This window comes from Trachurus trachurus (assembly GCF_905171665.1).
Source record: "Trachurus trachurus genome assembly, chromosome: 7".
Classification (NCBI taxonomy): Eukaryota; Metazoa; Chordata; class Actinopteri; order Carangiformes; family Carangidae; genus Trachurus; species Trachurus trachurus.
This window is the reverse complement of record NC_139901.1, coordinates 24,327,473-24,349,146: the sequence shown is the minus strand read 5'-3', so window position 1 is coordinate 24,349,146 and position 21,674 is coordinate 24,327,473. Positions and strand designations below refer to the sequence as shown.

The window sequence follows — 21,674 nt, the reverse complement described above, 5'->3', positions numbered from 1 at the left end:
ATATGTGTTTTGCGATATCATGGTAACCTTTGATAATCAAAACCTACTCAATTCAAACTTAGATTAACATTTTGTGCCAAATTTGATAACATTTCCTCAAGGCCTTCCTGAGATATCCCCTTCATGAGAGTGGGATGGACAGACTGACTGATAGACAGACAGAAAACACAATGACCACAACATAAATCAGTTTCTCTTTATTTTTATTTTTTTTTATAGAGGACAGCCATGTTTTATGCCCATTACTGTGATTTCATCATCACTTTTCAAGAATGAAAAAAGTCACATAAAAACATATAGATAATATATAATATATAGCATCCATGTAACATAAACAATCTCTAAACTGCCATTTGTGAGTTCGCATCATGCACAAACTGCAGTCAAGGTGTGAAAAGCAACATTAAACAACTGCTTTGATATTCGCAGCAGCAGTATCAAATAAACACGTAACAATACAGAGGACAGACAATTTAGCTTTTGTACAAGGAAATGGCATTTGATGGGAAAACAGCACAGCATGATTCTAGTCCAGTATTCACCAATGATGAAATAACAGTGGTAAATTTAAGTTAAGTTTCAGTTGGATCACGATTTCTGCCTCATTGCCATAGTTATGTACTCTGTGTCCTGCTGTCATTTAATACATCTCTGCATGCTATATCATGAAAATAAACACACATCAAACATAACAACAAACGTGTAAATAATATGACATAATATTTAACAATAAAGCTGCACTTGCCATTCTTTTTTTTTCAACATTGCATAGCTGTGGTCAGAGGGGGATGCACTCAGGCCAGCCTGTATGGTCAGGAGCTGTATGCACATGATCTTTTAACAACAAAAAATATCTAAACTCCAGGGTTATTGGACAGTTTGTATATAATTATGTCTAACACTACAAGCAAACTGGTCTCAGATCGGTATCCATACAGCTCCTGAAGTTAAAAGATGAGAGTTATTGCTGTTTACTAAGCGGTTACCAGTTTACTCTGTGTTAGGTCTACTCGGTGAGAAGAAGGTCTAACATGCTTATATTTGAGGTAGCAAACTGAAAGGATCTGATTTCTTTCTCTCTTCATTAGGAATAAATAGAATTGGTATCTAATATTTGCATTGTGCTGAAACACCCAGCTGTATTTGGCTGAAATAAATACTCAGTCGTTATCTAGAACAAAGTGCGTTGGCAACAAGGGAAATGATTTGCTTGTGTAACATTGACTGACAGGAATGATCAGACCTTTGGTAGCCTTCAGTGTCCATTGCCTCTTAACATCCAGTTCATGTGGTGATTGTGCAAATCTTATTCTAAATCTTCTATACAACCTTCTGCATGATTTTGATCTAAACTAATATCAAGATAAAAGGGAATAATGTAAATGGAAAAAAAATTGTGTGGGAAATGCAAATTTCTGTAACTTTATATACGTGCGGGAGATAAAACCTTGACATGTGGGATGAAACTATGAAAATCTGTATCCATACTTTGTGACACTTACGTCCCTTGGCACTCCCTTACTCCTTCAGTTTGCTCTCAATAAAATCCTGAATCTTGTTAATTTTCTCCTCCTGTTGATCCAGGAGGTCCATGATGACTCCCATGGGTGTCCTCTTCAGCCCAACCCCTTCAATCTTGTTCTCCAGTCGGTTCTTCATGTTACGCATTCTCAGAGAGGCGTGGATCAGGATTACTACAGCAATGACAACAGGGAGTTATTGTTTTATTTTTTTCAATGTAAAAATAAAATCATAATTTATGGTTGATTTTCTGTGGGATGCATACTATGTGGAAAGTGACAAACACAAAATATGATACTGCTGAAACGCAGACTTTGAAGCAGGTGTGAGGATAGGCAGATCTTTTATTTCCTTGTCAGCCAGATACTGAATGCATGACATCAGCCAGTAAATGTAGATCTGCCCAAATCAACAAACCATAGCAACCCGTCAACACAGACAGCAGCGGGCAGGCCTCCTGGGAAGCGATCAAACTACCTCGTCTGCCTGCCGCAATGGTAGAGCCGCTGCATTTTCTCTAACGATCCAACCCATCAATTATCTAAACCACTCTGCTGAACCTCTGACTCTGAGAGCTGCAGCAAATCCAAACCTATAGCTCTAATCCACAGCACACTGTAGCTGGCCTTGTAATATTGACTTCTTCGTTTTAACAGCCAGCGTTATGAGTGCGTACATGTCAGTGATACTGTGAGTACTGTCCAATCCCACCAGTGAGTCAGAGTGAGTGTTTGGAAAAACTTGATCACCCACAGAAAACCTCAGTTATGCATCCCGACATGACTCACCATCCCTGAACGGTTTTTGTCAAATAACATTAACCAACAAGTGTTTGCAATATGCTGTAGGCTACAAAAGTTACCTTTAACTCACAGCATTAAAACTACACAGATACTGAAATGTTGTCTAAGAAATTATTGCATCTTTCACTGCAAGAAAATAACCCAGGAAACGTATTTCATGTGCCACAGTTGGGAGGTATTTTGCATTTCTATTCTAAATCACAGTGTTATAAATGATAATGAGAAAAAATAAATATGTATGTGTAACTATTTGACAGCTGTGACTGACCTGTGCTATATTCATATTAGTAATGAATAGGCTAAATTGTTAAAGTGAATATTACAGAGTGAAGCTTGGATGATAAACAACTGTTTGAAATTAAAGAAGGCAAAAAACAAGCAAAGGCAAAACTTTGATGGCATTCTCACACAAGACATTTAAAAGAGCACATTGACTGTATCATCTGGACAAAGGTTTTTCCACTTAGGTTTTGGTCAACAAAAGTCTGGGAACCACGACCTATAAACATTCTTCATGCAACCTCTAATTCCTTCAAGTACCATGTTAAGACTTGTCTTTTAATCTTATTTAACTGGAATATTTTAGTTCCAACTCAGTTTTATTGCATTTTTGGTTTGGTTGCAGCTCTGTTATCTGTTTGAATGTCTTAAACATTCAAAATAAAGCTAAAGCGTGTGCTGCATCTTAAATATGAAAGCTGATCTAAGCTGATGATCCTCTAGAATAGAAAAGAATAAAAAATACTTTATTAATTCCTAGGAGGTTCAGATCATCCAGCAGCTTACATAACAATGATATGATATAAATGATATAAAAAGTAAAGGTGTACAGTACAACCTAACAAAAGGCCTTGTAACTCTATAGGTTACAGCTCAAATGATGAGTAACATATTAGGGCGAGTGTACCTATTAAGCCCACGTACCATATAAGCCCACTTGTGACTTATGAGTCAAATAAAAAAAAAACTACATCACCATTTTTGCTGGTTCATGGTTCTTCCAATGAAGCAGCTTGTTACATAAATTATACTTTTTATTCTAAGCAAATCAGATTTGTCAATCTTGAGTTATCGAAGCATATGTGTGACATGTGCCTGCTGCTCCCAAAGAAGTTGCAAAAAAACTTCAGTGATTTTGATGCCCTGAAAAAACAATATTTATTCCATATTTCTACTCCGACTTTAGCTAAGTACTCATTTGTTACCAAAATTTAAGAGATTAGTGCTTTAAATAAAACATGTGTTAGAATTTTACTAGAATTAGAAATATTTTTTCTTTTGAATTCGAAATATGCATTTTAGCATGCTAGCAAACAGCCCACATGCTGCATCTATGCAGCCACTGCATAGCATTGTTCATTGCCATGACATAAAGCATGATAAACATGGATAGTTTACATTTTTGTATGCAGAATATCCTATTGTATTGTTAAATTGATAATACATATGAATATTTATCTTTATTTATTTTTTAATTAACATTTTTACCAAGTGGGCTTAAAGGGGACAGTAGCAAAAAAATCACACCATTTAGGGCAGATGTAAATGAGTATAGCTAATTACTTAAATACATGATCAATCAAAACTTTTCATGTTATGTTAGTGCAGCTTATATAGATTCATGTCATGTAGTTGTTTTTAAATGTCATGTGTGTAGAATAAAAATATTCCGATTTTTAACCAGTAATTCACTGATGTTCCCTTTAAGCCCACCTGCTCCCATTAAGCCCACTGGCTGTGTTTCAATGGAGAGTTTCTTCCTTTCGACTTTTGAACCATTTTCCTGCCTAAGTTTGACCTCACCTAATCAATCAGCTTCATAATTCAGATAATTAAATACCCAAATTTAAATATTAGTGATATTGCATCGGCCAATTCATTCATTTTATTAATTGTTTCTATTTAAGCTGTGTTTTTATGTTTAAAAAGTTATTTGTTTAGTTGTAAATACTGAAATTGATTAATTTATTATCCTTAAAATAGTATTGAACCAGGAAACTGTCTTTCTCTCAGTCATTGGGTCTTCAGAAATCTAGATAAAAACACTTTCAACCAGCTGGCTGGACCAGAAAATTTGGCCAAATGTAAATGCCAATTGTATAATGTAGGATAGAGATACAGACAAAATGACAACAGATATTGAAAGCTTAAGTACTGAAGAGTAATTTCCATTCTAATTTTTATTTTGTTCATGAATAGTTTTTTGGCTACATTCCAAAGAAGACATGTTGTAAGTTTAGCTTTTTCTGTGTTGACAACACAGCAAATAGGCCGATCATGCCTATTTCAAATGCCATTTACAGGGCAGAGGAGAGGAGTGGAGACAAAATGAAAATAGCTATTGAGAGCTAAGAGATTACATATTTTAATAGAATAAATTTGGATTGTTAAGATTTTTAAATATATATATGTATTTATCAACAAATCATGAAGTGGGCTTATTTGGAACACCCATGGGCTTAAAGGGTACATTAAGTACCCATTAAGCCCATGCCAGATTTTTGCTATATTTTGACAAATTAAACAATAAAAACATTAAAAATTGGTATAAATGAATGATTGACACTTCAAATTAGACATTAGACTATCATTTGAACTAAAATGTTTTCACTTAAATTGGGGTGGTATATATTAAAAATGGCTGAAAAGCAGATTTGGTGGGCTTAATAGGTACACTTACCCTACTGTTTGTGTCTTAAATCCTATTTAGTAGAAGAACTTGAACAGGATTAAAATCAACTGTCAACTTGGCAAGGCAGAAAAAAAACCTAAACTGGATAGTCCAACGTGGTCAGTTATTGTAAATATATTAAATGCGCTGATACTTACACAGCAAAGGGAAGGTGATTCCAAAGATGAAGACCATGACTCCACCACACAGTGACAGCAGAAAGTAGCTTGTGACCATAACTCCAACGACAAACAGGGTGGGGTTCTTCCTTTTGAAATTCTTAATGGTGGCTTTGTTCTCTCCGGCCCACACAGAACCCGCAAAGACCAGAGTCACCACAGTTCCCCCCAGGAACATGCCAAATGGGTTCAGGAACCTGCCAATTGAAACATTAAAAAAATAAATAAATGGGGGAAAAAAAAAGACACAAGAGATTACAGATAATCCACAGGATGTCAGGCCATGTTATTTATTTATTTTTAAATAGCACAACCTGCTGGTGGAGACAACAATAGCTAACATCCTTGCCAGTTTGGTGTGAACCATAAGAGGGCAGATGCCTGCAGAAAGGCCTGCACTGCACTCATCATTTCCACAACATCATCCTCTATTCAGACAAGACTGATCAGATCACGTGTAATTTAAACGACGCCACAACCAAAGATGGTGAAATACACCTAATACAACATCAGTGGTGCTCTAAAACGCCAAATAACCAGCTGTGTACTACTACATTTAGAAAATAATGAAATAAATAGTTTATGGGTAGCTAGCTAAAACTGTACACAATTTAAGCTAGCTGTAATGTTTTTCCAACTGTTACCACGAGAATATTTAGCAAGGAAACACGTTTAGGGCAGATATCTACAGGGCAAATGATACATAAGAGTTCAAGCTTGACACAACAATGCCAACATTTACAGAAATAGCCTGTGTTGTCATCATGATGGGTGTGGGACGGTGAAAGGTATGCGGGCTAATTAAACACAGGGGCAGAGGGATGTTAGTGTTAGCCTGTCCGTGTTAGCATACTTGTCCAGTACTTACCCCACAATGATGAAAACCACCACGGCCACGGCGAAATAATTGGTCTGGTAGTACAGTAAATTGCTGATCACTCTGTTGTTCCACTTCGCTAAATCTCCAAACTCTGGTTTGGCAAAGCGGTCAGTTCCGGGGAAGAAATCATCCCACGGTCTGAGAGGTGCGAGCTCCATCTTGGCTGCCATGTCTTCAACGTGTAGTCAAGAAACACACACAAACATAAACATACCCCCCACACACACGGCCTGCGTAATATTTTGACGGGTCAGCTGATCCAACTCTCTCAGCTGCTTCCAGCGAAAAGGAGCAGGAGGAGGAGCAGGAAGACCAGGAGGAGAAGCCTGTAGTCTCGCCGCTCAAGATCTCGTGAGAGCTCAGCTTACACAGAAGAAGTGCTTGGAATTTCCAACCGGCGTTCTAGAATGCGCAGCAGCTGCTTAATTCCAAAAAAAGAACAAATGCAAGAAACAAAACACAAATAACAGCCTAAGATAATTAGTAAATAACATAAACAATACAATAAGTAACAGTTGCTTATTTAGATAAACAAAGAAATTGATCACAAATGTTGCAGTCTCATTTATCAGCTCAGTTTATGTATCTTTCACTGAATTATTACCTTCCAATGTGACATAAAAACGTATTCGCCAATATATCAGCAGGTTACACCAATCAAAACCTCTTATTGTTCAGTTTTATAGATTTTCTGAGAGCAGGAGAAAAACGCTGTATTTCCTCTGTGGGAAGTTCCAAGTGTTTTGTGCAGCGCAGCTTTGACCCTCGTGAACACAGCAGCCTGAATCGAGGACATGGGACCGTGAAAGTATGGCGGATGCCGAGGAGCCGTAAGTCTCAATGGACGAAAAATATAATTTTAACCATAGTTACACCGTAGCGGCGGCACGTTTGAACACTGTTTTCCTCTCTTCCTCCAGGGAGAAGAAAAGAAGGCGAATAGAGGACCTGACTGAGAAGTTAGTGACGAATGCTAAATAAAGGTCTCTGACTGGCAGCAGGTTTGCGTTGCACAGTGAGCAGCGACTGCTGGGCCAGGAGACATGAAAATAAACATTTCAGCAAGGGATAACACCAATAAACCAGTTAGCTGTCTGTACAAATCATCTATTTGCAATATGGGTTACATTAAAGGTTCAAATGTAACGAACAGACCCTGCACCGCGTCAGTAGCCTGCATGACATGCACAGTAGAAATGTGCACCAGTTCCACACTACATATTAATCTGATCAGGGTTTGAGTTCGTTTTTAAATGGGAAAACGACCATTTACACCATTAAATAATTTCTAAAAAAAAGAAAAGAAAAAAGTATTCATGCATTAGTGATTCTACCATAATACAATGCGCATTTGAATGGATAAGATCCTAACATTGAATTACAATGGGTAAGGAGGGCAATTGTGGTGAGACAGTCCCAGAAAACAAGTTCAACAGCAGCTGACAGGTCATGCTGTTATTGTGAAACAGAATCAGCAGTGTATCATAAATATCAGTACAAACTGCAGTTATCATCAGTTATTGAATGTCTATGTGGTAGGCATACTGTAGAACTGGGGCACTGCACACATCTTTGAAGAGTCATCTTTGTTGTAAATCTTTTGTCCTGATAAACTTGCTGTACTGCCAAGTGCCAACAGTTGGCTGCATGGTTTGCATATACTGTGTATAGCATGTGCATTGACTTGCATGCTCCAGACAACAAAATTGATTCTTGAAGAGAGAGTGTGCAAGTAGATTCAACAGTACCCACATTACTATACATCTGACATTAAGACAGCTAAATAATATTCAGTCCCATGCCTTATTGTTCAATTTTTGATAAGTGCCTAATAAATTATGTTTTTGCCTTTACCTCAATTTTGCATGACCCAGTAGTGGTGAGAGTACAAGTTCATTCCTCTATTCTCCTCTTCATATTTCAGTTTTACTAATTTTAATTAAATATATTTTCATAGAACAGTCCAATTTTATTTCCATGCATTTGATTTAATATGACTCCATTTAATTAATTTAATGCAAATAAAGCAACTTAACTAATTGTATTAACTAACTTTCACTCAAATTAATTGAATACATTTAATTGAATTGACTGCATTTTATTGACTTTGATGTATTTCACTCAGTGTAATTTCATTGAGTAACTTAGATTTACTTAATGACCTTTTGTGGTCAAGGGTCAAAGTCACAGATTCATAAGCAACACACAGATGGAATCACATTACATTAATAATTTCATTACATTTGGCACTGACATTGTCTCTTGGTCCCAAGGTTGAACAAATAAGAATTTGGTGGTTAAGGGTCAAATCCACTCTACCCTCACAAAACGTATTTCAGGCCTCATGAATGCGACATCTCAGCGTTTGTTGATCTGTATCTTCCTGTCTGGGCTGCAGTCCATCCTTGTCACTTCCTCTCCCTGGATGACAGCGAGGACAGAGGACCTCCTGTTCCACCATTGGTTTTGCTGATGTTGAAATACCTGCAAAACCAATGGGCTTGAAATGAATGCTTTGGGAAATAAAAACGCATGTGATAAGAGGGGATAAGTAGGAAGAAATGTACTTGTTTAAGTCATAGTACAAGTTCCAGTACCAGTGTATCTTGGTGTGTTGTGTGTCCAGAATGGCTGTAGATGGTGGACACAGGGACAGTGGTTGCGACTGGGATGGCCGGTGGAATCATGTGAGGAAGTTTTTGGAGAGACCTGGCCCTTTCACCCATCCTGACTTTGAGCCCAGCACCGAGGTGACCCAGAAATAAGTTTGTGTTCATAAGTAAAGAGTTACAGTGAAGTGTCTTAAATGCAGTTAAAACATTTTGTTGCTTCTTTCATTTCAGTCTCTACAGTTTTTGTTGGAGACATGCAAGATTTTAGTCATTGGAGCAGGAGGACTTGGATGTGAGCTCCTCAAAAATCTGGTGGGAAACAACTTTGATATACTACGTATATTATATAAATGTATGTACCCAGGCTTAAAATAAGAAAATGTCTAACATTGTCTTGTGTTTTAGGCTCTGTCTGGGTTTCGCCTTATTCATGTTGTTGACATGGACACCATTGATGTCTCCAACCTCAACAGGCAGTTTCTTTTCAGGTAGGTGTTGCTTACAGTTGTTTAAAGCAGATATCAGTGGAATGTTTTTGTTAATATAAGTCCTAAATAGTCCTATTTTCCGTCAGCAATCACTTACATGAAGTATTTCAGCCTAAACACGAGTCTCTCCGTCACTCTGCTCTGCTGTAACCCGAGGAGAAAATTTTCCTTGTGGGATACAAGTGTTATCCAATGAGGAGAGAGAACGGCATGAAGGGCTGTGTGTGCAGCCAAGGGATGCGCGTGAATGTGGTGACGTAGCACGAGGACCAATTGATGCCTGACAAGGGCGGGGGCTGCTAACTCATGGTGCGTTCAAAGAAACTCGTACTTTGTGTTTTTCCTTCCTGTGAAGTCATACCAGTTCGATCTGGTACGAGTTCACGGGTCGGAAGTTACGAGTGGCCGTTATAGGGAACCTTCACAGACAACAGGATGGTAAAAACACGAGCTACGGGTTACCTGGAACGCTACCAAGTCGTAGTTGTGACTTGAAGCTGTAACTTACGGTTTCAAAAGCCTGCCTTGAACGCAGCATTAGCCGAAACGGCCGTGAAGCTGATATCTGCTTTAATATTAGACAAAATAGTGTATGGTGAAAATGTGTGGTCAGATACTCATTCATGCTGTTGTATTACTATTAATTATAGCACCTAAAGAATGTACATAGGTTGGTGAAAACAGGATTTTCTCACATATTATAGTAACCATCTCATGGTATCTGTCATCAACTGACTTTAATTTGCTTTGGGTGAAAGTATTTGGTTCACCTACTTTTACCACTAGGGCAACATGGTTGAAATTTAAGAAATTTTGGTGAAGTCTCCTGAATTAAACACAATACTGTAAATGTATTTTATGAGTTTGCCTGTTGTGACTGTTTCACCGTGATGATTCTTGGTTACATTCAACATCTCTATCATCTCTTTCTCATATCTGCTCTGTGCATCAATTTAGGCCCAAAGATGTTGGACGACCAAAGGCAGAAGTTGCTGCTGACTTTATCAACAGTCGCATCCCCGGCTGTAAAGTTGTCCCGTATCCTTGGCAGAAACAGTTTTTGCAGCTCAAAATTAACGCATGTTTAGTTAACATTGTCTGGAATATATTGATTATGATTTCATTCCTTATGAAAAACAATGCAGTCACTTTAAAAAGATCCAAGACTTTGACGAGTCTTTCTACAGGCGTAAGTGTGTTTTTCTTTCAAAATCTATCTATGCATTAGCAGAGTTTAAGAGTAGGTTAACACCTCACAGGTTTAAAAATGCTCATTGTGTCTTTGTAGAGTTCCACATCATCGTCTGTGGACTCGACTCCATTATTGCCAGGCGCTGGATGAACGGGATGCTGGTAGGAAACAGAATGATTGATTTATTTCATTGTATTTCAATGTTGTTACCTTTGCATATGAGCAGCATATAGTGCTGAGTTATGATGGATGTTGTTTCCTCAGATCTCCCTCCTCAGCTATGAAGATGGAGTCCTGGATCCCAGCTCTATCATTCCCCTCATCGATGGAGGAACAGAGGGCTTTAAAGGAAACGCTCGTGTTATTCTGCCGGGCATGACTGCATGCATCGACTGCACACTGGAGCTGTACCCGCCACAGGTCATTTTTCAGCAGCAGTTTATCATCTAGTTTAAATGCAATAAATTAAATGAATGAGGTGACAGAATTGTCCATCAAACGAATAATTTTTACAAATGCTTTCACATTATCTACTCAGTTTGTGTTTTGGGTGAGAGAAAGCATCTGTGTGGCAGGTGATGTTTTACATTTCCATCTGTGGCAACAGGTGGTTCTGCTTGGAAAAAATAAAAGAGCTGGGTCATGAGAAGAAATAGCTGCCAGACTAAATAGACAAAGAAAAGAGCATCACCTTCATGAAATTACACATACCAGTACAGTTATGATGATATTGCACAAAGGAAACATTTTTTTTATTATGGGTTTGTTTTTGTAGAGGAGAAACAAGCTTCAAGTGCTACTTCAAATTCTTTCAAGCGTGACCTTAATTTTAATTTTGCAATCCACAGATTAATTTCCCCATGTGCACCATTGCGTCGATGCCAAGGCTGCCAGAACATTGCATTGAATATGCGAGAATCTTACAATGGCCGAAGGAAAAGCCATTTGGAGGTATGCTAAAATATTCCTGTCTTTATTCTCTACTACTGTACACATCTAATCAATTCAGACAAATGTATACCTGTGTGTGTGTGTGTGTTTTTATCATAAAAACTAACAACCATTGTCTTTTCCTCCTCTAGATACCAGTATAGATGGAGACAATCCAGAGCACATCCAGTGGGTGTTTGAAAGAGCCCAAGAAAGAGCTGCAGAGTTTAACATTACAGGAGTAACATACAGACTCACTCAAGGTAAACCTGTGAATAATTTAATTAACGCAAATTTGGCCAAATCAGCTACTTTATTTTAAAATGAAACTGATACATTTCACACATTATCTCACAGCTGTTTGGTTTCACAGTCGCCCATAAATACTGTGATCATACCAGTATCTGTTTGTTGTGCCACAGGAGTTGTGAAGAGGATCATTCCTGCTGTGGCGTCAACGAATGCTGTTATTGCTGGTATGACACTCAAATGCTTTGAGGCCTTGGCTGCTGCTGTTCAGAGATGTTGACATTTTTGTAATATTATTGATGCTGTATCAAAACAATAGAGCCTTGGCTGCACAGCTTGTATTTACAGCTGTAAGGCTAAATCTTCTCAGATAATACACAGGCGGTTCATCATGATAACACTGCTAGATTTGCCACTTGAGAATTTATTTTAGAGAGTGGAATAAGAAAACAAAAATTTGCAAAGAAGCAAAGCCACCCACTGCTGATTTATCTTTTTCTATATATGCTAATTCTGTGAGTTGGTTAAAAAACTTAATCTACATTTTTATTTTCCACTTGACTCATTTCTAAAACAGTGACTATAAAAGAATCTTAAACATACACATGACAGCTGTATACATGATACGATCCTAAAACACTGGGGCTAAAGCACTCGTGTCTAGAGTCTGGAGAGTGAAGCTAGTTGGTTGTAGTGTTATAAACAGAAATACAGATAAAAATGCAACTTATATGTTATTGTTTGCCATTCAAATTATGTTTTCCTTTAATAAGAAACAGGTTTTGACTATTGTTTTTGGCTTATATGATGCTTACAGGGGGTATTTTTAAAAAGGTTTTCCAATTGCTACATAGCCAGTGTTAGCTTTAACAGCATATTATCAGTTCTGGTGTATCAGCATGCTAACCAGAACCAATTTTTGATGTAGCACTGTTCAGAAAGTGTGTTGCAACCTCTCGTCTTGTAGATGTAAAGGCAAGAGTGATAAGTGAACAGCTGTTGATGCTAAACTTGGCTATACAACAATAGCAAAAGCTCCTTTAATGAGTTTAAGCTGGAGTTGCTGCTAGAGGGTCACTTTCCTAAATCCAGGAAACAGCTGGTTAGAGCTGTTGTACTTACTGAGTTATTGTACTTTTTAAACAAAGAGTCAAATCAGGTAACTGGTCTAATTAAGCTTTTGTTCTCCACAGCTGCCTGCGCCACTGAAGTTTTTAAAATTGCAACAAGGTTGGTTGCAAAAAAAACACACTCTGACCCTTATGTTCTCATTATCTGTGGATTTCTTTCTTTACTTATTATTACTGACAGACGATTTCTTTTTCTTTTAGCGCATATATTCCTTTAAATAATTACCTGGTCTTTAATGATGTGGACGGACTGTACACCTACACCTTTGAAGCCGAGCGAAAGGTTCGTTTTGCACTAATTAGGGGAAGAAACGGTCATGTCTGCATAGAAATGTACATTTGTACAAAAGGCAGTTTACTCTGTACCTTCTTTGATTTTGCAGGAAAATTGTTCAGCGTGCAGCCAGGTGCCTCAAGATCTCCAGTTCCCTCCTTCTGCCAAATTACAGGAGGTTTTAGAGTACCTGACAGAGAACGCCTCTCTGTGAGTATTCAGAAAAAAAGCTGCTTTTAATGCTGCTTCAAGAGCCATAATAATTACCAGGTTAAGACTGTGTGTAAATGTTTTCCAGGCAAATGAAATCCCCAGCTATCACAACGACTCTGGAGGGGAAGAATAAGACGCTGTATCTGCAGGTAATTGTATTTCACCTTTCGGAGTAGCACACAGTGTCTGGTCAGCTGCGTTTTGTTACAATTGAACCATGATTACAATTTTATTCCAGTCTGTTAAATCCATTGAGGAGCGAACCAGACCAAACCTCTGCAAGACTTTGAAAGGTAAGAAAGAAGTGGTTCACCAGTCATTCCCAGTTTGTCTGACATGACCTTCGACCTGTGACCTGCTTATATTCATGATAAAAAGCATAATATGTTATTTCTCTGGATGCAGAGCTGGGCTTGTCGGACGGACAGGAGCTCGCCGTGGCGGACGTCACCACGCCCCAGACGGTTCTCTTCAAACTCAATTTCACCGCATGAACTCCCATCAGACACACACAGCACTGATATCAGATCGACTGCATCTGAATGCGGACTGGACGTTACATCACAAGGTTACTGTGATGTTGCAGTAGCACATTTGATATGAGTACATGGTCTCACCTCGTGGAATAGGATTGTTTGTTGTATGAACAAAATCAGTTAACTTTTTTTTTTTTTTTTTGTATTTGTTGTTTACTTCTTTGTGTATTTGCCCTGTGTTGACTTATATTGTTACTATTTACCTGTAAGTCAAATGAGAATAATGATGTGCACTATGCTCTAATAAAGTTTTATTATCACTGTTGTAGACAAAAGCCTATTTCTCTAGATGGTTTTGTTCTGTGTGGCCGTCACTGTTCATCTTAACACATAAAAGATTTTATAAGATCGTGGGAGGGAATATTTAAGATTTCAGTAGCAAATAGAAATGCTTTTTTTATTGATATAATCTAATGTTTCATTAATCTCCACAGACTCCTGACCGCTGACTGCCCCTCTGGCTCAGAATCCACCTACACCTCGCCAGTCCACCACACAGCCCAGTGTAAACAAATGAGAAAGATTAAATAACTGTGCTTTAAAAGTGTCTGTAGACAGATTTTATAACCAGTAGTGCACCTTCCTCCCTTTTCCATTTTTTGAGATAAGCTAAGCTAAAGCAGCAGCTGCTGGCTGTAACCCCAGTGGTAATCATCTTCTCTTTAAAGTCTTGCTAATAAGCATATTTTCCCCAAAATAATATTATACAATATACCACTGAGCAATTATTTGTTTGAATATTTTAAATTGCAAATTTCTGTTAATTGCATTTTTTACACCTCAGGGTGACATTTTACTTTGAATATGTGTAAGACGCTTAATTTGAGCAACTGCAAATCTGAATGGTTCATTTTACAACACTCAGAAAAAAACAAACCAAAATAAATAAATAAAATCAAGTAAATTAAAGTTAAATTGAAAAAAGTCAAAGTTTTAATAAATAAAATAAAATAAAAAAATTAGCTGGCAACATAAATAACAGTTTCACATTCATATGAAACTAGGGTTTTAACAGCAGATTAGTTCTAACAACTGTGGAGGTGGTAAATATATATATATATTTTTTTTTCTAAAAGCTAAATACAATAGGAAATCTTAATCTTAAACATTTTAGCCTAATCTCATTTCGTGACATCGAATCAAAGCAGGTTGATTTGTCCTCTTCACAGATACAGTCTCTGTCCTCTCTGTGTCCACTGTGTGACAGGACATGTCAATACTCTCTCTCTAAGCTCCTTAAGGCCGCTAATGAAAGTGGCCACATATTGTCCAAAGGGACAGATGGTTTCTGTCTTGATTAAGTTTTAATTTTCCAGCACGGGGGCGGCTGACAGCAGCTTTGCTCCTCGCGGTGATCCCACACTGTTATCACAGAGCAACAACACGTCTCAGCGCGTCCTGCCTCAGAGCCACAGTGACTCCAGGAAGACGAGCTCATGTGTGAAACTACAGGTTGTTGTTGTTTTTTTTTTTTACTGAGGCGACGTGCTGACTGTCATCTCTATTAGCTAGGGCGTCATTAGGCGAGTGTGAGTGTGTGTGTGTTGTTTTCATCATGTTATTACTCTGAACTGAGGCAGAAAACTTCAAACTGGAGCATCACACGTCGGTGTCACCACTTTTGGATTCTTGCTGAGACGATCGTCAGATGGTTCATCATGTTCACACTGACAGTGACAGAGGCTCCAGCCGCGGATTATCAATAACCCCAACAGAGGTAAGAGGCTGGATATTCAATTAAAAATATTTATTTCAGCCACTCACTACAGTCTGACTGCAAAGCTAGAGTTTACTTACTAACTGTGCATCAGAAACCTTATATTTTTCTTTATCAAATCATCTGAGTTATAAATAAGAAAATTCATGTATGCATGTATTATTAGCATGCATAGTGTTTTGGTACAAATGTATAGCTATTGGCTAATGAGGAGTGATGCATCATTGAATGGAAAGGTGTAGTGCAAAACTTTATTTGCTTATAAAGTTGATTCATTTATTAGTCAGTGTATTGACAGAAACCTTATGTTGTGACAATCGATTAACTGTAATTTTTCAAGCAAAAATACCAAATATCTTCTCTGCTTTCAAAATGTATGTATAGGGATATATACATTTTGAACTGTAAAGACATTATTGATACTTTATTGAATAAACTGCAGAAAATCACTGTTAGTTTCTGGCATAAGCCTCACATCAGAGGTGTTCAGCGGTGTTGTTTTACTTCCTGTCGTCCGCATCCTGCTTTCATTTGACATAAAAGTCCTCGTCCCAGTTTTTTCCTGTGACTCACGTGAAAGCAAGTTGTTTTGGAGGGAGAGTTTATCTTTGAATGCACCGATGTTTACAGCTGAAGGGACAGTATGACTCAGAAGTGGAAGCACCCATGTCTGCCTCTAGAACTTTCCTTTTTTTGCCATTGCTTTAATGTGCTTCAGCTTAACTTTTTGATATGAGTGTCCTAATTGGGTAAACAGATGTGATAGTGATGTTATAAACCACGTATCAGGAGTCAGAAGGTATCAGGAGCATTTCATTATAGGCTACCTATTATTTTAGTTTTAAGCGTACATGCTTTACTGGGGAAACAACTGACCTAATTCGGTGGACACGTGTGTAAAGATCTTTTCTTGTGCAGGCAACATGGAGGTGAACACATCGGCTCGGCCATTACACTGGGGTGTGCTGGTTTTCTGTGTAGTGAGCCTCTGCAGCCAGATAGTGTCCACTGGCAACCAAAGCTCCCGAGGACAGACAGGTAGGTGTCAGACCAAACCAGACCAGTCACTCACCCCCTGAGGGACTCATTACGGCTGCTGGTCACCGGCCCTCAGTGCCAGAGTTCAGCGCAGGCAACAACAACCAGGGACTCACTGTGCTTTCTTAAGAGAGACAGAAGTAAATATGGAGGAAACATTTGTGTTGAGATACTCCAAAAAGGATTTGGCTCAATTAGCCAAATCTAATCCTTCCCACACACAATGCTAATGCACCTATACATGACATGCTGAACATTTAACCTCACACTTTCACATGAGAGAAGGAGGGGGGTGAGATGGGGTGAGGTGGGGGAAATTGTTTCCTTACAGCGATGGTGCAAGTACTTCATTCACTATCTCATTCAAATGAGACCTCATCAGTAAAATTGATTAAGACTAAAGTGCCGGTGAAGCAGAATAATGACCCATGAGAGGATATTATAATGAATTAGCATCAATGCATCAGCCGCATCTTAAACATTTGGATATTTTTAGCCAAGAGTCACTGTAGGGCACAGAAACCCCCGAAAACTCAGGTCTGTGTTTACTTTTTTTGGGATGTTTCTCATATCTTTTATTTCTTGTAAATAATATATTGGATAGCTTTACTTTGGTGAGCTTCAACCATTTATCTAAATAAAACTTTCAGACAGGCCCATGTGCTTAGAGAAGCTCGGAGGGAGAATATGTAATGATCCATGGAGTGGGCCACAATCAGACACTGAGAATAAGGTTAATAAAGGTAATAATAATGAGGTTTAAAATCATAACAAAGTATTGTAATTTATGAGCATATCCAATGTTATTTTTTGCATACATCATTATCAGAAATGTAAAGTATAATTTTCAGTACAACAGAGTCACATTGATATCTCCAATAGACACATTCTTTCACTGTCTTTATTTTTTTCCAGATAATTACATGTTTCATTTCTTGGGCCTCTGCTTTGATTACTATGTGACTTTAAACCTCACTGTAATTATGAATTAACCTTCTACTCCTGCAGGTGTTGTTGGTCAAGCAACAAGACAACTCAGTTCATAATTAGCAATAAGCATGCATGGGTTTGTCTCTTTTTGAGTTTTTTTTTCTTTTCTTTTTTTTTTTTACTCTTGCTCTGTTGCACCCTGTCAATTTGAAGAATCAGTTATAATCAGATTCAACATTCAGCACTGGAGTCCTTTTATTTATGAAATGATGCAGAAGATATTTCTATTCATGCTGATTATGCACAGGTCTGTTCATATTCTGAAATCTGAACATAGAGAACTGATGATTTGTGTTCATACGTATGTTTTGATGTGTGTGTGTGTGTGTGTGTGTGTGTGTGTGTGTGTGTGTGTGTGTGTGTGTGTGTGTGTGTGTGTGTGTGTGTGTGTGTGTGTGTGTGTGTGTGTGTGTGTGTGTGTGTGTGTGTGTGTGTGTGTGTGTGTGTGTGTGTGACACTGACTCGACCTAGACATGAGTGCTGGTGCTTTGTATCCACTTGGTGGTGCTGTAGCTTTAGGAACATCCAAATCAGGTCTCGCTTACATGGTCATCTGGATGAGTGTAACAAAAAAGAAGTAGTGTATTCATTTACATTTAACAGCTAATAGAGTCAGGAAGTCGTTGCAGTCTGACATCAGTGCTGCCTCCTGTAAAAGGCTGAAGCCACTTAGGCTGCATCCACTTACATGCAAAACTCAGTATGAAAAATTGTTGCCTTTCCCTCCAAATTTTCTTACTCAGGGTCATCCCAGGAGAGGACGGGGACTTGTGAAGTGGTTGCTGCTCATCGTTGCTGCAATAAGAACAAGATTGAAGAACGCTCTCAAACAGTCAAGTGCTCCTGCTTCCCAGGACAGGTGGCAGGGACAACAAGGGCTTTGCCCTCTTGTGTTGAAGGTAATATTACCGGCCCCCCTCTTCTAGCTCTCTTAGCCAGAACTATTCTGACATGATGTGAATATATTATTTGCCAAAGTAGAGTCAGGTTAGTCAGGCTCACCAGAGTCCACTGATACTGAGGCGGTTGAGGACCAGAGAGTATGACATCTGATTGAGATGTTTTTTTCCAAACAACTCATCCTTTGAAAGTCTTTCCATCGAAAAGTGACCTTCTGCTCCATTGTGTGCCAGCCTCCATTGTGCGTCAGAAGTGGTGGTGCAAAATGGAGCCGTGTCTGGAGGGGGAGGAGTGCCGAGTTCTCCCTGACCTTACTGGCTGGTCATGCATCTCGGGGAACAAAGTAAAGACAACAAAGGTGAGGTGAAGGCCTGCATTAGTTTGAGTCACCATGGCAAAAGACATTAAATAAGATGGCTTTAGTGTAGTTCCAGGCACAGTATTTATAGAAGCTTTAATACAGTCAGACAATACATATCTTCCTATTTATTGCATTACTGGCATACAGACTTGTGAATTGTCATCATAAAGCTTTATTTTAGAAAGTGCTGCTTTGATGCTTGAAGATTTCACAATCAGCCATAATAATCTCTGCTCCCATTGGCCATATCAACCGTCTTGCTCCCCACCAGGCACAGTGGGCTCAGAAAACTTAATTCTATAATCTGGTGAATGATGGGGCCAAGAGGACAAACATGAAATAAGCTGTAAACGAACGCTGAAAACTAAAAACCATGTAATTAAATCTGACGACCAAAAGGAACCCGCCCCCACCCCCTCTTCCGCCCCGCTCCCTCCATCGCATTTAGAAATGCACTTTCTCATAAGTTGTCTTTTTGCTGAACTGTTTTATATGTATGATTCTTGGGGGAAAACATTTTTACAGCGAGACAGTGCAAGTGAGCACTGGCTACCCAGTCTTCATGTGGCTTATCAGATTATACGAGTGAACAACAGAATAAAAAAGGAAGAGAATACACTTGACCTTTTCACTTAGTTTTTTTATTACTGTTGCTATGCCTGTCAAGCCTACTGCCCTTGCACTGCACATGTGAGTTCACAGTGATATGGACGAGAAGCACATTTTCCACTTGAAATTCTTGGGAATCTTTTCCACCCCCTGAAATGATTGGTCTTCAGTTTCACACAGAAATAATGCAACAAAGAAGCAACACAGGCACCACCAGCTGATGATCCATGTAGAGCACTGAAGCAGCATTGTTTGGCCGCTGCAGGATAGAGCCGGTTATTAATATTAGTTATCAATCAAAAAGTAACTGAAATGGTATTTGTTTAGCATTATTTGGCTTGGTTTGGCATAAAATGGAGCAAAGAAACTGCAAAAGAAGAGTGGGGGGGAAAAAACAGCTGAGGTCTGATTGGATGGTAGGGTTGCGAAATGGGAGGAGCTTATACAGGTGTTCCTGGATCTGAAATATTTTCCATAATAAAATGTGATTTGACTCACATTCAAAGAACCTCTGGGACTTGGATTGACATGAACTCTCCTGCTTTAATTATAATTCCATATAATTAGAAAATTACATCATAAAATAACTATAAAGAAATGAGGTTAACCGTGACTCCCAATGTGCAAGAAACAATCACTAAGTGTACAGTTTTGTCCTTTGATTGTGACGGAAATGGTCAAAATGTGACTTCTGAATTTTGTCCCTTCTTATGTTTTCTAGGTGGCGCGGTAGCAAGACAGAAGCTCCTTGCATCTAATTAGTACAACCCCGTCCTGGCCTGTAGCAGTCACCTTAACTACCACTGGGCTCCGAGGACAGTGAACATCCCATCAGATAGAGCAAAGAACAATATAGATTTAATTAGATATCTCCTGGCTGAGTTTTAAGCAGCAGGAACTCATTATTAATTTCCTTTGGCTTGAACACAATTTTAGTTGAGGTTAATCCCATGGAGTGGACAATCTATTTGCAATTGACTTAAGATAAAATGATGCAGCACCTTTTCTTTTCTTTTTTTCCCCTCCAAGTCCACACAGACACTGACTGCAAAAAAACTCTGTACCATTGTTTCAGTGCTTGATATGCAGGGCACATTGTGATGCACTCAATCAAAGTTTGGATGGGCCTGCTGGCAGACACTTAAAAAGAGATTTTGTGGATTTTCATGAGGCAGAATGTGAATCCAGTCAGTGGCTTGTGACACTCACTGCCGATCAAAGGACAGGACCACAAATACTGAGAAATTTATGATTATGTAGCATTTGTAGACAATGCTGTCCCACAGACGTACTGTGAGTTGTGTAAAGAGGTCAGATCCCTTTGGAATAGTCCTTACCAGAAAAAGGCACTCTCACAAACATGTGCATGCACGTACATGCACACACACAAACACAAACACACACACACGGAGAGACTGTTTTTCGACTCCACTGGTTGGACAGGCCACCACCTGCAACGCTGTGATGGCATGCACACAAGCATGAAGCCCTGATGCAAAACAAAGACTGTTTGAAATGCTAATCATGGGGAGAAAGGGGAGAGAGAAGAGAGGAGAAGAGGAGCTTCTTCACTGCTGAGAGTATTTACATCATGCTTTTGTTTGTCTCTCTAAACTGAGTACTCCTGTGGAGGGGACTCCGCTTATAGTAATGATGGGAAATATTGAAGTTTCTCTGCCTTGAAGCAAATTGTAGCTACTAACTGAACAGAATGTTTACCATTATTACCACTTCATCAGTTGTCCTCTTTATATGAGTAATATTCCTCCTGGACCCATCCTGATTGCTTCTCTTTTATCGCTTGAGTTCAGCCAGACATTTTTTGCTTTTTACCTTTGTAATGAAGAAACATTTCATAATAACAGGAACACAGCCACTGCAAATCATCCCATCTGAGGCATCAGATTTGTATGAACGCCACATGCTGTGCTGGTTGAAAGCTGCTGAATTCTAAGCAGTTTGCCCAGCGTTTACCTAACGCAATTATGCATTATGATGTTTTTTTTTTTTTTTGTGCTGAGAAGATTCCTCAATGAGCTGTCATGCAGTCCAAGGCAATTTACACACGGGGCTTGCTTTGTAAACATTCAAGTTATAATTATTATTTAAATTTAGGAGTGTTGTGAATGCTGTCAAAATGGTAAAAAGAAAAACAAAGCGTCATGTTATTTTTAAGATTCATGTCATGATGCTGAGATGTGCGGGATATTTTAGAAAACCCCCTCATTTAAATCTGATGTAATATAGCTTACCTTGGTGACTTGCCATTGGTTCACTGTAAAGCTTATTACACAACTTAATTGTGCTTGAAAGTGGTGTAATTGTGCTCCGGAGCTTTGTAAACACCTGTGTCTCTATACCCTTTGAGCTGTGTTGCAGCC

General features: G+C 38.7%; 3 protein-coding genes across 3 annotated transcripts; 2 read left to right on the top strand and 1 right to left on the bottom strand.

The window, feature by feature from the left end:
* Positions 1–199: 199 nt before the first annotated feature.
* On the bottom strand, positions 200–6,339 carry LOC310988247 (PRA1 family protein 3-like). Its single transcript, XM_083974776.1, has 3 exons — positions 6,043–6,339; positions 5,154–5,371; positions 200–1,694 (listed from the first exon to the last, which is right to left on the bottom strand). Exons 1-3 carry the CDS (start codon positions 6,222–6,224, stop codon positions 1,519–1,521), a joined length of 576 nt encoding a protein of 191 aa, XP_083830902.1. The 5' UTR covers positions 6,225–6,339; the 3' UTR covers positions 200–1,518.
* Positions 6,340–6,841: 502 nt separating this feature from the next.
* Positions 6,842–13,888, top strand: LOC310989253 (NEDD8-activating enzyme E1 catalytic subunit-like). Its single transcript, XM_083976251.1, has 18 exons — positions 6,842–6,884; positions 6,975–7,013; positions 8,681–8,804; positions 8,898–8,978; positions 9,072–9,154; positions 10,112–10,192; positions 10,300–10,343; positions 10,443–10,507; positions 10,611–10,766; positions 11,195–11,297; positions 11,429–11,539; positions 11,699–11,752; positions 12,719–12,755; positions 12,857–12,938; positions 13,039–13,139; positions 13,228–13,291; positions 13,381–13,435; positions 13,548–13,888. The coding sequence occupies exons 1-18, from the start codon at positions 6,865–6,867 to the stop codon at positions 13,634–13,636; spliced, it is 1,389 nt and encodes a 462-aa protein (XP_083832377.1). The 5' UTR covers positions 6,842–6,864; the 3' UTR covers positions 13,637–13,888.
* Positions 13,889–16,318: 2,430 nt separating this feature from the next.
* LOC310988128 (chemokine-like protein TAFA-4) lies at positions 16,319–20,026 on the top strand (the record flags this gene model as incomplete). Its single annotated transcript, XM_083974640.1, has 4 exons — positions 16,319–16,433; positions 18,167–18,322; positions 18,557–18,681; positions 20,015–20,026. 4 exons carry the CDS (start codon positions 16,319–16,321, stop codon positions 20,024–20,026), a joined length of 408 nt encoding a protein of 135 aa, XP_083830766.1.
* Positions 20,027–21,674: the final 1,648 nt, after the last annotated feature.

Bases quoted from the DNA above. Each gene is read 5' to 3' on its own strand.
- LOC310988247 (XM_083974776.1), bottom strand. From the start codon at position 6,224: ATGGCAGCCAAGATGGAGCTCGCACCTCTCAGACCGTGGGATGATTTC. The intron at 5,372-6,042 runs GTAAGTACTGGA...TTCAATTGGCAG, and splicing joins GTGGTTTTCATCATTGTGGG to GTTCCTGAACCCATTTGGCA. The intron at 1,695-5,153 runs GTAAGTATCAGC...TCATTGCTGTAG, and splicing joins AATCACCTTCCCTTTGCTGT to TAATCCTGATCCACGCCTCT.
- LOC310989253 (XM_083976251.1), top strand. From the start codon at position 6,865: ATGGCGGATGCCGAGGAGCC. The intron at 12,939-13,038 runs GTTCGTTTTGCA...TTGATTTTGCAG, and splicing joins CCTTTGAAGCCGAGCGAAAG to GAAAATTGTTCAGCGTGCAG. The intron at 13,292-13,380 runs GTAATTGTATTT...ATTTTATTCCAG, and splicing joins ATAAGACGCTGTATCTGCAG to TCTGTTAAATCCATTGAGGA.